Source organism: Psammomys obesus, unplaced genomic scaffold (assembly GCF_907164565.1).
Source record: "Psammomys obesus unplaced genomic scaffold, mPsaObe1.curated_primary_1811, whole genome shotgun sequence".
NCBI lineage: Eukaryota > Metazoa > Chordata > Mammalia > Rodentia > Muridae > Psammomys > Psammomys obesus.
This window is the reverse complement of record NW_026587216.1, coordinates 26009461-26023128: the sequence shown is the minus strand read 5'-3', so window position 1 is coordinate 26023128 and position 13668 is coordinate 26009461. Positions and strand designations below refer to the sequence as shown.

Below are 13668 nucleotides of genomic sequence, written 5' to 3'. Positions count from 1 at the left end.
CCTAATTGATACACGTGAGAAAATATCTTGCTCAAGCACATGAGTGTTGCTGTCATGTTATCTGCTCAAAGCCATCAATCTAGACTCCCTATGTTGTTTGTAAAGACAATCATAATGTGATCTCTCAGTTCACACTACTTTCATCCTTTAATGAAATTCAAATTCAAGTGTGTTCTAATGGACAAAATGGAGCCCATTTCTAAATGCTCTGTTTTGCTACTTTGAAACCTACATCCCTTCTGTACCTTTTTTATTCTCTCGCATTCAGACATCATTCAACGCTGAGGACAACTTTCATCTCCTTGGTTATTTTCCCTCTAAATACTTTATATGAGAAACCTCTCTCTGGGGCACTCTTTCTGACCTTGTTTCTCCTTCCAATGCTGTACTCTAACATTTCAACTACTTTTAGGTTGATCCGTATTGATAAAATATTTGCCGAAGTCAGGACATCACCTCTTAAGGTATTTATCTTTTCAAGACCAAATTGAATTGTCAAAGCAAAGAGAGGTTGATTTCCTGAGATGCTTGAGCACATTCCCTCTCTCTCTCTGTCTCTCTTTCTTTCTCTCCTTTTGAATTTGGTTTGGAGGGTACTAGGCATTGAACTTAGGACTTCACACATGCTAGGCAAGTAGCCTAGGTCTATCTGTAAGCTGTAATGTCATCCCCCTTGAAGCACATCTTCAAAGCCTCACATTCCCCCACAGAGGAAACCATGTTTCCTACGTTCCCTGAGATTAGGAAACAGAGCAATGGGATTGAATATATCCCAAGAGAAATGTAGTCTTTTATTGTAACTGTTACCTATCTCAAAAGCTGAGTCCAGGGACATCATTAGATGAACAACTTCCGAAATGGCTGCTGTAGGGAAAACCCTGAAGGAGGCTGGGGTGAAAGCCTCATGGAATTCCCACAATTCCAACAATGCACTAAGGACAGAAAGGTAGGATAGGGTGATGTCTAAAACAAACACATAGTGAAAATCCTTCAGTTCTTACATTTGGGATCTGTTTTGCCACAGACAATGCCCTTCTAGAAATAAAGCCTTTGAATTAAGGAGGTTTGATGCTCTGAAGGTAAAGAAGGAAAGATAGAATATTCTCTGTCTGTGTGTGAGTGTATGTGTGTGTGTGTGTGTGTGTGTGTGTGTTTCCTGGAGGCTATAGCTGAATGGTGAGGTGGTTTAAATATTGAGTGTCTCCTGGGTACCATTTGTTAGACTTGGTCCTCAGGGTGGCATTCCTAAGAAATAGTGAGAAATATGTTGATTTCTCCTATTTTGCAGTGCTAGGAAAGCATTCCAGAGCCTAATACATGTCAGGCAAATGCTCTATCAGCCACATCTGAAGCATCATCGAAACCTTCCAGGGAGGCGCTCTTGGTCCCTGGGAGTTGCCCTCCGAGGACTATGGGACTGCATTCATCTCCTCATCTTTTCTTTTGCTTCCTGAGAGAATGTTTGCCCTTCCCCACATCCCCCCATGGTGTACCACCTCTGCATGGGCCCAGAGCAATGAAGCCAACTCATCTTAGACCATAACTGCCAAAACTGTGGGCTCAAGTAAACCTTTTCTCTTCACACGTTGATTTTCTCAGGCAGTTTGTTACAGTGACAGGACGCTGACCAACATACACGTGAATCCTCAAAATGGTCTGTGTGCATATTATCCAAAAAGGTGACGTAATTTAGTCTCACAGCTAATGTAACCCAGGATGTGAATTCAGGTGCTTCCTGAATATGCAGTGACGGTTGAATAAAACATCTTAACTTTTACTTTTATTTTCTGAATGATTTATATCCTACTTTCTCAAGAAAGGCTGACAATAATCTACCCACTAAATATTAGATCATCTTGAATTTTCCCATGAATGTGTGTTCTAAGTGTGCATGTGTGTGAAGGCCTGAGGTCAAGCATAGGCTTTAATCCTCAGGAGCTGTCTAAGTGTTAAGAGCCCCAAGGTTCCTCCCTGCTTCCAACTCCTGAGCACCTCAGTGCCAGGATTGCACCCGTGCATTACCACACACGGCTTTTTACTAGGATTCTGGAAGATCGAATCCACCTCCTCACAGCACTTTACGAGGGGACTATGGAACACACAGGTTTCTGTGCCCCAGGTTTTGTAGTAAGTATTAGACAAAGGTACATGTAGGAGCCAGAGGACAACTTGAAGGAGTCAGGTCTCTCCTTCCCCAGTATGGGTCTTTGGGTATTGATCACTCATCTTGGCAGTAGGTATCTTCATCTACAGACTTAGCTCACTGGATCTCAGCTGTTACTTCTAACGTAGCTATGAGTTTCTGGGTTGAGTGAGCCATTAGGGTTAGCCACGCTGAGAGTCACTGGATTCTCTTGGGAAAATCAAAGAGCACTGCCAGGAAGAGGCCAGGGCAGAAGGCCAGAGGTCTAAGAGATAGTCCTCAAAAGGCACTCAGGATTCACAGGGATGCCAAAGCAAGCGGCCATTAACTTTCACAGTTACCTGGGACAGTATGCCAAGGAAACTGTATACTTGGAGATTTCCCTTTATCAAATCCTGGTAAACAGGAAGGAAGAAACAAACAAATAAAAGGAAGAAAAAAAAATAAAGCCTTGAATACATCCTATTCTTCTTCTTCTTCTTCTTTTTTTTTTTTTTTTTTTTTTGATTCTCAGTTTTTTTTAGAAGCCCAGCTCCAGGTCACAGTGACTGGCACTGTTTCAAAAAAATAAAGTGGGCCATATAGAACAGAACATCCAGTGTCCTCCTTTAGTCTCTACCCATGTACTCATATATACATGCATGCATGTAACACACACACACACAAACATACTACACATATACATACATATACATGCATGCCTGTACCCTGCCCTCCCCACCGCACACAAACCAAAATGAAACAAAGAGAGAGAAGAATTAAAGGAATCTTGATAACTTGGGTGGATAGAAGTGTGATCTTCCCTTAAACTCTTGTATGAAATCAACTAGAGGCACGGCAACTTGGTGACTGGTATTAGACTGTAAGCCAGTAGTCCAGGGATCAATGCCGACTGACTCAATTGCAAATATCTGCCTTCAATTCTCTATTTGTATTCTGTAACTACGATGCCCCTCTCACACAGGTACCGGTTGAGGACTTCTAGGTAAACTAATTTCCCAATCTCACTCTAGTGACTGAATAAAACATTATCTTCTCGGCAGCACATTCACTACCCGCTCTCTAATGCTCTGTGGAAAACCTCGGAATGTCTCACTCTCCTCACACAGCTCAGATGCTGGCTACAAGTCCCTGGAGCCATTCTATGTGAAGGAAACAGTTAGGTCATACTTTTCAGAGAGAATCACAAAACACAATGCACAGTGATAATGGACTTCCAGCAGTGAGAACACGTTGGCGATCTGAGTTCAGTCTTTCCTTATCTTATCACCTCTTCAGCCCCAGCACTGATTAAGGTGTCTGTCGCACAAGTGTTTACAAATCCTCACTGGATATGTGGATTGGAGAGAACATGGAGGGGCCTGGAACACGCCAGACGCTTTGCTAATCATCCCATTTCATTTGTGCAGTTATCTTTCACCACAGACAGAAAGCAACCGAGTTGAGAATTTTAACCCAAAACATGGAAAGTGTTCCAAAAGTCCAAGATACTTTGATTTTTAACGTGATCCTCAAATGGGAAATGGCACCATAACCTCATGTCATGGGTTTAAGGCACACTACAACATTACTTAAAATCACTTCCACACTCAGCATACAAGGAGTGTATTAAACCAGCTTACATATGTTTTACTTCCGTGGGTTCTCATTATATATATGCAGCTATTTCAACATTTTGAGAAGTCATTTAGAAAACTACTTCTGGTTTCTATAATTTCATGTATGGGATGCTCAAACTGCACTGTTCTTAATTCAAAGAGCTCTGCTGCTCATGGCCTTCCCAGACTTAAATGACACAATCAGGATCCAAACCTGTTTCGGACGGTTATCCCAGCTTCAAGTCATTACTTACCAAGTCACTTTGTCTACACTGAACTCCTGGGGGTGTGGTGTCTAAGAGGTATTCAGATTTAGTCCCTGGCAAGGTGTGTGTGGGTGGAAAGAGTGGTCATCAGACAATCATAGTGAGGGAAGCCTTTTAGGATTCTGTGTTTACAGCCTCACGTTTCCGCCCATTAGAGTGCTCAGACCCAGTTCTTCTGTGAAGCTGCATGCTTTAGTAATTAAGAGCACAAGCCTGAAGTCAAAGGTCTAGAGCTGGTTTGACACATTGACGTAGACTTATCTTAAATTTCTCATCCGTGAAATGTCTTCTGGTAAATGTCTACACTGTCCATATTCTCTATGTATGGGTGAGGATTAATTAAGATGATGTGTTCAAAGGGGGGGGGAATGAATTTGGAAGGGTGATATCTAGAGACCATCTGTGTTAGGTAAGATCAACTTAGAGGCTGGTTACAGAAGATAAGGGAACACTTGTCTCTGTAAACTTCGCTGTGTCTTTCTCATTGTGTACTATGTTCATGCTTATTACTGCTTAGTAGTAAAAAAAAAAAAAAAAAACTTCATTAAACTTATTGAGTTTATAAGTTTAGATAGCAACCTACCAATCATACCATTAACACTTTATCCAGAACCCACTTATGGTGGTGAGAGTTACTTTGGTGATAGAGCATTTGCTTAGCATGCAGGAGGCTCCTGGTTTTATGGTTAGCACTTCAAAAACAAACAAACAAACAAACTAACTAACTAACTAACTAACTAACTCCGTATTAAACTATCTGATTCTAGTTAAAGGAAGTGGAAGGATGGGTGAACACTGATAACTGTCCTCTGACCAACCATCTCTACTTTACATGGATCTGTGTTGGTCCAACAGGATACTTAATATTTTATATTTCAAATAGGGGATCCACTATGAAGGAAGTTTGAATAATGGAGTTTGGAATTGTTAGCTTAGTTAGATTAAATAATACATGGGTTTATTTTGATTATTTATGTAACAGACATACATCACATATAAACATGCTGAAGATGATACCTTGAACTCCAGTATACTTAACTGACTCAATAAGCTGTCCTGACTGTTGGTGAACTCATCAAAAAAAAAAAAAATTGTGGACAAGTCCAACTGACTCATGAAGTGTATTATTAATCTTTAGGTCTGAATTTGCATTTCTTAGAAACAAAGTGCAAATTTGAAAGTGATAAAATTCGCTTTTATTATATTTTGACAATCATAAAACAAAAAGTGATTTTATTTCCATGTAGTTTATAGTCTCATTAAGGGTAACGCTACATGCTCTCCAGGGAAACAGAAAGGAAGAAAACAAATGCCATCAAGACACACAAATCCAACAACCCCAAACAAACATCTGTTTCCCTTTCTCACATCTTAATAGCCTGGCTATTTTAGATACAAACATTTGTTTTGCTGACAAATGTTTCCAAAAATGTTAGTGGAGATTGTTTCACTGAAATGGTTTTCTTGAGCTGAACAAATTGCAAACTTCTCCAACGTCTATAGGCATCTGTGAAAATAAGCAAGTATGGTCTGCAGATTTTCCAACCGTTCAGGCCATGGCCAGCAGCGCTGAGTGGGGTGCATGGCTTTGCAAACCTCAGGATCCTTTCTACAGGGAGCACTCCCAGGCCTGCTCAGGCCGCGAGACCAGGCCAGCGACCCTGCCTTTATGGGGAGATGCCTGGCAGTTTAGCTTTTCATCCTGTCACACTGAGTTCCTGCAAGAGCACGGAGTTCTGGGCTTTGGACAAGATCTGTCCCGTTTTTCAAGTCCTTTGCTCCAGTTTCTTTTGCCTTGGCAGGGATCAAAGAGGCAGAGGGAACAAATGGTTTCCCATGCATATTGAATTCCCCCTTGCACTGATTTTTCCTCTGTCACTTGAAATTCAATATTGGCATGGTTCCTGCACATCTCCTTACCTACTAAACCCGTCTCTGCGCGGTCAGCGACTGCAAAGGGAGAACTCAACCAATTTTTTTTTTTGGGGGGGGGGGTAAAATTTACTTTTCTATCCTAGTAATAGTAAAATTCATTCTTAATAAATAAGCAGTTGGCTTTTATTTCACATTAGCTTCCAATATGTTTTTTTGTTTCTTTTCTTTTCTTTTTTTTTTTTTTTTTACCACAGAACTTTTCTGTTGCTCTGATTTGATTTATAACAAAAAAAAAAAAAAAAAAAAAAAAACCTTACAAGACTTGTAAGTAAAGATTCCTTTCCTAAGAATTCGGCCACACAGTTCTTACCTTAGTACCTAATGCTTATTGAATGTTAAATAGCTATGTTCCTGTAGGATCCACTGGACTAAACTCGACTCTCTAACCCTTTCTGACTTCTGGCAAAGTCATTAAAAAAATAAGCAAACCTATAAGATGGGGACAAATACAATTGACCCCATCGTGTAATATAAGGCTGTGTGTAATAATGGACTTAAAATTCTAAGCTCATGAATCGCACTTGAGCATATTTATGTATGTCTTATTCTGAAGATGATAGTAGAAACTGTTCTGAGAGATTTGGAACTAAAAAATATGTTTTCAAGGCAAATTACTTAACCAGGAATAGTAGCTGGGTTGCAGGTGAATAGCCCTGTTCTATTTCTGTATATGCTTCACGTGGTGAATGTATATAAATGAAAGAATGGCTGAGGGGCTTAGCCTCTGCTTAGAGAAAAGTCAGTGTATTTCAAAAATTCCTTTGTGGCAATACTTTCAAGTTGCTAATTTTTTTAAATACATGCATTTGTTTATGCTGATTTAAGGGTTTAGTATAAGAATCTACAATTTATAACTCAAAGTCTAAGAGATGGTATGTTAATTTGGATATCAGCAAAAGATAAAATACCCTAAAATTTCTTTCCCCATAGATCTACATTTTAAATACCAAAGAAAATAATTAAGCTACTAAATTTTTTTTTTTAAAGTACAACCCATCACTTTAAAGTTAATAAAATCATGATTTGATTCTGACACTATTTCATATCTGGGATTGCACAGAGCTGATTTTGGTCCAATTTTTCTTTAATAAATAGTAAAGTTATAATTTTTAGAAATACCCTTCTTCATAGGACCAACACACTTTCTCTACTGATAGAAAGGCATTTATTTAATTGATGAGAGGTAAGGTGTTGAGTGATTGTGGCTAGATGAAATATTGTATACTGCCAAAACTCTCAGATTTAACTTTCTTATAAATTCACTAAAAGGACAGGTTTCAACAGGAATAAAAATTTTGTAAACATATTTGGAGTAAACTAAAATTAAAATTAAAAAAGACATGAAATTTTGTACACAGTGTTGGGTCCACAGAAACCCAACGTTGAAGAAGGATAGAAATCAGTCATCCTAATGATAAAAACAGGGAGAGTGAAATCAAAAGCACATCAAAAATTATAACATAATGAAACTTAAAAGAAAATCAATGAAATTTAAAAAATAATAAATGGAAGAAAAAAAAAACCAAAACAAAACAGCCTCTCCTTTTCTAAAATACAGTCAGTTAATGATTTGTCAACACAGCTGGGCTAACCATGATGAAAAGAGAGGTGTACAGATTGCTAATACCACAAATGAAAGAAAGTCACCACTAAAGATTCCACAAGTATTAAAGTCACAGTAAAAATGGCCATAAGTCAGGAGCACATATGTCTGTAGTTACAGCACTTGAGACTGAAGCAAGGGTCAAGAGTTTGAGTTCAGCTTGGGCTACATGTCTCAAAAAATCTAAACAAAACAAAACATAGTATTATAAACAATCCTTCATTCACAAATTAGGTGGACTAGATGAAATGAACCAATTTCTTCTGAGGAACAATCTGCTGAAACTCTCATAAAGGACAAATCTAAACAGACCTACACATGTGAATTAATCAGAGATGGAAAGAGAAATCACTAGACTCAGATGGCTTCATTAGTAAATTTTATCAAATGTTTAATGAACAAACTATTTGAATTCTCGGCGCTTGTCTAGAAAACACACGCAGAAGGGATGTTTCCCAGCTTAGTCAATGAGGCCAGCATTATGCTAATACTAAAACCAGACAAGGACAACTCAGGATATGAAAACTGTACACAAGAATCTGTCATGAATATAAATGTGAAGATTCTCGGGAAAGCATCAGCACTGATTCCAAGAATGCACATAAAGACTCATACGCTATGACCAAATCGTAGGTATGCAATGCCCATCAGCATTGAAAAATGAAACAAATGCGATTCATCACACCACTATGCTAAAGAAGAAGTCACAAGCATTTCGACAGATGTAGGGAAAGCACTCGACAAAATCCAATAGCCCCACTCATGACAAAGTAGGAACAGAGCAAAGGTTCTTTTCTTGATAAAGGCCATCTAAAGGTACTGACAGTGCTTTCATTCCGCTGGATGGCTTCACAGCCAGGAGCACGTGGACGGCACAAATTGGAGCCAATGAATTATTTTCAAATAGAAAAAAGAAAAAGAAGTAAGACATGTAGTTGGGTCTGGGAAAGGTAGAAGTGACTACGGGTAAAGTTAGGGCAAGGAGTCAGTTGGTATTAAATATGATCGAAATAGAATGTATGAAATTCTTAAAGAATTAATACAAACACACTTTTTAAGTGATACAGTTAATCTCACATACAAAGAGGGATAGTGGAAGCTTTCTCCCTAGAATAAGGAAAAAGAGATCCTTTCCCACCACTACACTAGGAAGACTAGCTAATTAAAAGCAAACCCAGAGACACATAGATTGCGGTGGAAGAAATAAACTCCTTGTTCACAGATGACAGCTTTCCCGATAGTCAATACTAAAGAATGACTCTCTTCCCTAAAGATGGGAGAGAAAAACTTTTGAAATAACTGATCATCACAGGGATAAAACACAAAAAGCAACAGAAATAAGATTATTGCTTTCTTACACACCATCACTTATGTTAGATAGAGGAAAAGAGGGGGAAAGAGATAGGCATAAGACATTTGCAAGAACTATGGGAGGAAAAACATAACACTCAGATGAAAGAAACCCAAGATATCCCAGGCTCAGGGATAGAAAGACTGAGTATTGTCAAGATACCAGTTTGTACCAAGTTGATCTAGAAATTTAGCATAATTCCAGGTGAAATTCTAGACCAGGGATTCTCAATTGGTGGGTTACAACCCCTTTGGGGGTCAAATGACCCTTTCACAAGGGGTTACCCAAGACCATTGGAAAACACAGATATTTAAGTTACAGTTCATAGTAGTAGCAAAATTACAGTTATGAAATAGCAAGGAAAATAATTTTATGGTTGGGGTCACCACAACATGAGGAATTGTATTAAAGGGTCACAGCATTAGGAAGGTTGAAAACCATTGTTCTAGACATTTACTATATGAACACTGGCACATTGGTTCTAAAGTTTAGATGAGACAAAAAAGCTTTGAAATGGCAACATAATTTTGGTAAAGAGTATAATTACAAGATATTCTAACGTTAGGACTTACTGCTGAGGTACAGTGATCAAGGCAATATACACTGGAGAGATAATAAACATATCAGAGGAACAGACTACAGAGCCCAGAAGGACATGTCAATATGATCAACTGATGCCTGACACAGGAGCAGATGCAACTATAATGGAGAAAAGTATTTTCATAAGTGATACCAGAGCAACTGGCTCTCTGAAATCTATAGCATCACCTACATCTTACACAAAGACAAATCCAGAGTGTATCAACACACTTAGCGCAAAGTGCAGAGCTCTGAATCACCCAGGCAGTAACACAGAAGACATTCTTAATCATCTTGGGTTTGGCAAAAAATATCTTATTACAATATCAAAGGTGTGATTCATGAAAGAGAAACTGACAAAGTGGATTTCATAAAATGTGAAACTTTCTCTGTGAAGAATTCTGTTACTACAAACCAATGTACCAGCCAAAAACATTTGTAAAATGTATGTGCCATGAGGCTTGGAGGCAAAATATAGGGAAAAAAAATTTAAGCAGTAAGAAAACAACCCAATTTAAAAGCAGACAACAGTACCGATCAGACGGCCGACCAAAGAAGACAGAGATTTGTACAAATGAAATTGTGCTCCATGTGATGCATCCGTAGGGAATAGCAAGTTAAACAAGATACTACAGCATCATAATGGCCCAAATCCAGAATATCAACAATATGGAAAGCATTCCATGTTGACCAGATAGTAGAGCAACTGAAATGTCATTGGTAAGAATGAGAAATAGTAGTCACGTTCCTACCAAAATTCACCATAATGTTCGCATATAATCAAGAAGCATACTTCTATGTGTTTGTCCAAAATGGGTGGAAAAATTACTTAGACCCAAACACTTGCATTCCTAGCTAGTCCGTGTATAGGGAATACGTGCCTGCATGTTGCTCAGTTATAAATGGAACACACATAGCACAAGGCTGTCCTAAAGGCTCAGGAGTCATTGCAGAAGGGGCAGAAAGATTGTAAAAGTCAGAAGCAATGGATGACCACATGGAAATAGTATTTTCCAGACACAATGGAGCAATTGCACAAATGAATTCAAAGCTACTGTGACGGCATGTACAAGACCTGAACAATCTCAAGCCAGACAAAATCCCATCATGGAGTTGGGGGAAATGGGCACAAAGTCCCACCCCTGTTCAAGGAGCTATTAGCATTTGATAGTTGCCAGGAGAGGGAGAACAGGTTTTATTTAAGGCTGTGACCCCCGGGAGGTCCCCCATGCTCCAGGGCAGGCCCCATTCCCAAGAGTGAGTGTTTGGGCAATGAAAATTGTATTTTAAGGGCTTAAAGAGATAGAAATTATTTAAAGACAGAGATGGCAGAGATAGCGAATATGAGATTTGTGGGCAGAGAGATGGATCTGGATCTGAGAAGGGATGGGATGAATATGATAAAAAGTACATTGTGTAAGATCCTCAAAGAATGAAAATATTACTTAAAAATGCTCAGTGTGAAACATGTTTGCCCTAAATTAAAACAAAAAAAGAAAAAACCCAAAACTTATAGTTATCTTTCTTTGTTCACTCCATCAAAAAATTAAATGAACAGTGTGAAAACAGGTGCCATGGAGGGTGAGAAGGGGACTGCTCACATGTAATGATACAGAAAGGACCAGCGACATACGACCCCACGTAGAAGCTACTGTAGCTCTCCCGGATTACAGAATACTGATGTTGACCCAAAAGACTATTCGCCTCAGAAGAAACACACACCCGAAATGATTTTGATAAAAGGATACTTTTGTTAATTTCAATATTTATTTATATCTCAAAAGCCAGCAGATACTATTTAATGACTCATTCAAATTCTTTCATTCAACGACTTCATGAATTTTACCATCAAAGGTTCTTTTCATGCAGAGTTGGAAGAAAGGCAAACTACTACCCCAGACTTAGTGTAGGGAATCTTTTGAATTTTTCTCAATGACTTCTGACTGTGAGACTTAAAAAAAAAAAAGCCAATTCATAACATTCATTTTAAGTAAGAAACTATGACTTTTTAAGAAATCTGAAAAATACTTTCTCCCCAAATCAGTTACATCCTGTAGACATTAAATAGTAAAATTAAAATGAGTACATATGTTACCAATATTTTTTCCTAATGAAATCTATAATGTATTGTGCCCCCTTAAAGTAAAATCACATACACATTTTGAAAATTGTGATTATTTATCGTTTCCTATGTGGCATATCTTTGTGTGCAAAAAAAGCAGATTACTTGGTGTTATCTTTTAATATTTGTAAATATGCCTATAATTAAGATTTACATTAGTATTTGTTACAAAAAAATACCGTTTTCATGACTTAAGGAGCTAGAATTATGTCAGGGAGTTAGTCTGCTGTCTGTACTGTACTGTTTATGCTCCCTTGAGGGCATGAAGTGGGCTCTAGCTCTGGGAATAGACAACAGGAAAAATGCTCTGACTTTGTGAGAACAACAGCTAGTCTCCTAACCAATAAAATGAAGGGCTAAAAATTTTAAAGTTAGGACAATGGGGGAAAGCTTTGACAGCAAAAGCAAGAAATAAAAGATGTAATGAGGAAATTAAGCATATAATAATGCTTGGTGGTTATTTGTCCCCCAAAAAACAAATCGGGGGGCAGAAACTAAAAAGACAAAATATAGGAAAAGATCCATCTATGGAGAACCAATTGTTTGCAAGACCATGGGCAGAACTATGAAAAATGTCCACACCAGACAGACGGTTACAAAATTCACAGTACATCTTGAGACAGGAAAGGAAGGGGCTGGCTTGTTGGTTTGCACAATTTCCCTTTGCTGTTATTTGCTTTTTTTTTTTTTTTTTTTTTTTTAACTCTCAGCAATGCACTGCTATGATGGAAAATATTATGTAATGATAAAAATGTTAATTTCTAAATAGTATAATTTATTTTGATATTCCATATGTGGCATTAAATTACTCTCTTATCCAGTTATCATAACTAATAAGTAGTTATTTCTAAGTGTATGCATAGAGGCTATGTGCTGTGGATACTACATCATGCGCGCTGAAAATACTGTCAAGTACATGAACAAAATCATATGTTTGAGACATTTACATATCTTATATCAACATTTTCAAACAAATAAACAGTAAGAGGTGGTGCCACAATTGCACAGTTCAAAGTACTTAACTAGTTATGAAAATTAGCCAAGATGGTGCAACCTGCTGCATGAGTTTATGACCTCAGAACTTCAGTGACGCCTAAGAGCCCAGCCAAGACTGAATAAAACACAGGGTTACCTGCGGTGGGGTCTGTGACCGCCTGACTCGTGACGCCGGAAGGCGGCTCCTGGAGTTGGTAAGTGGCGTTGGTGGACGGAGTGGTAGGGCTGGCGCTACTGCTGGTCATGTAGTGTGCTGGATATGGTGAGCTGTTATAATACTGAGCGTACTGCCCCTGGCCAAAGCCGGGATAAGACGGATAGTCCTGCCAAATCGAAGCACACGAGAGTTGCCTGTCAAAGCCCTGCACTGCAGAGGAAAGTCACACATGCTTGTGTTTACGTGTCTTTCGTGAACTCATATAAGCAAGAACATATTCACTCAGGAGCTCAGACTTGAGAGCAAACGTTAGCAAGGAATTGAGCTTCCATGTTACGCCAAAGTACAGACAAAATGAAACCCATCTGAGAACCGTGGGACTCACCATAAGTGACTGCTATAAAGACTGTATAAAGAAAAAAAAAATGATTTAAAAGTTTAAGAAAGCTCCCACTTACATTTTTAATAGAAACAATCCTTCCCCCACGTAATAAAACCATGTTGTACTTTTAAATGTTTCAGAAGTCAAATTGCCTAATTAAGTTACCTGCTGAGAGCTGTTAAATCCAGAGGAATTGGTGAGTGAATTATTTCCTGCATATAATCCTGATGATGTGGTAAAGCTGCTACCTGAAACAAGAGCAGAAAGATGGCTTGCTCAGTGACATGCTCAGGAACACAGGAGAACGCCATTTCCGTAAGGCAGGGATGGAGTCAACTCTGTCTTCTGCACTGCAATCCACTGTCATGAATAACATTTTCTTCAAATAATTGACCACTTCGGGGGATGGAGGTATGGCCCAAATTCCGTTCCCAGCACCCACATCAGGTAACTGCAGCTTTAGGGGATCCAAACACACACATACTCATTCACACACACACACACACACACACACACACACACACACACACACACAC

The 13668-nt window shown here is 38.7% G+C and overlaps 1 protein-coding gene across 6 annotated transcripts in view; it reads right to left on the bottom strand.

Moving 5' to 3' along the window:
- The window catches only part of Eya1 (EYA transcriptional coactivator and phosphatase 1), a 139899-nt gene that overhangs the window by 69014 nt on the left and 57217 nt on the right, over window positions 1-13668 (bottom strand). For all 6 annotated transcript variants that reach the window (XM_055603269.1, XM_055603270.1, XM_055603271.1 and 3 more), the window contains 2 exons: window positions 13298-13380; window positions 12730-12916 (listed from right to left, as the gene is read on the bottom strand). In XM_055603269.1, the coding sequence (XP_055459244.1) occupies window positions 12730-12916; window positions 13298-13380 (270 nt within the window). The remainder of the gene's footprint in view (window positions 1-12729; window positions 12917-13297; window positions 13381-13668) is intronic.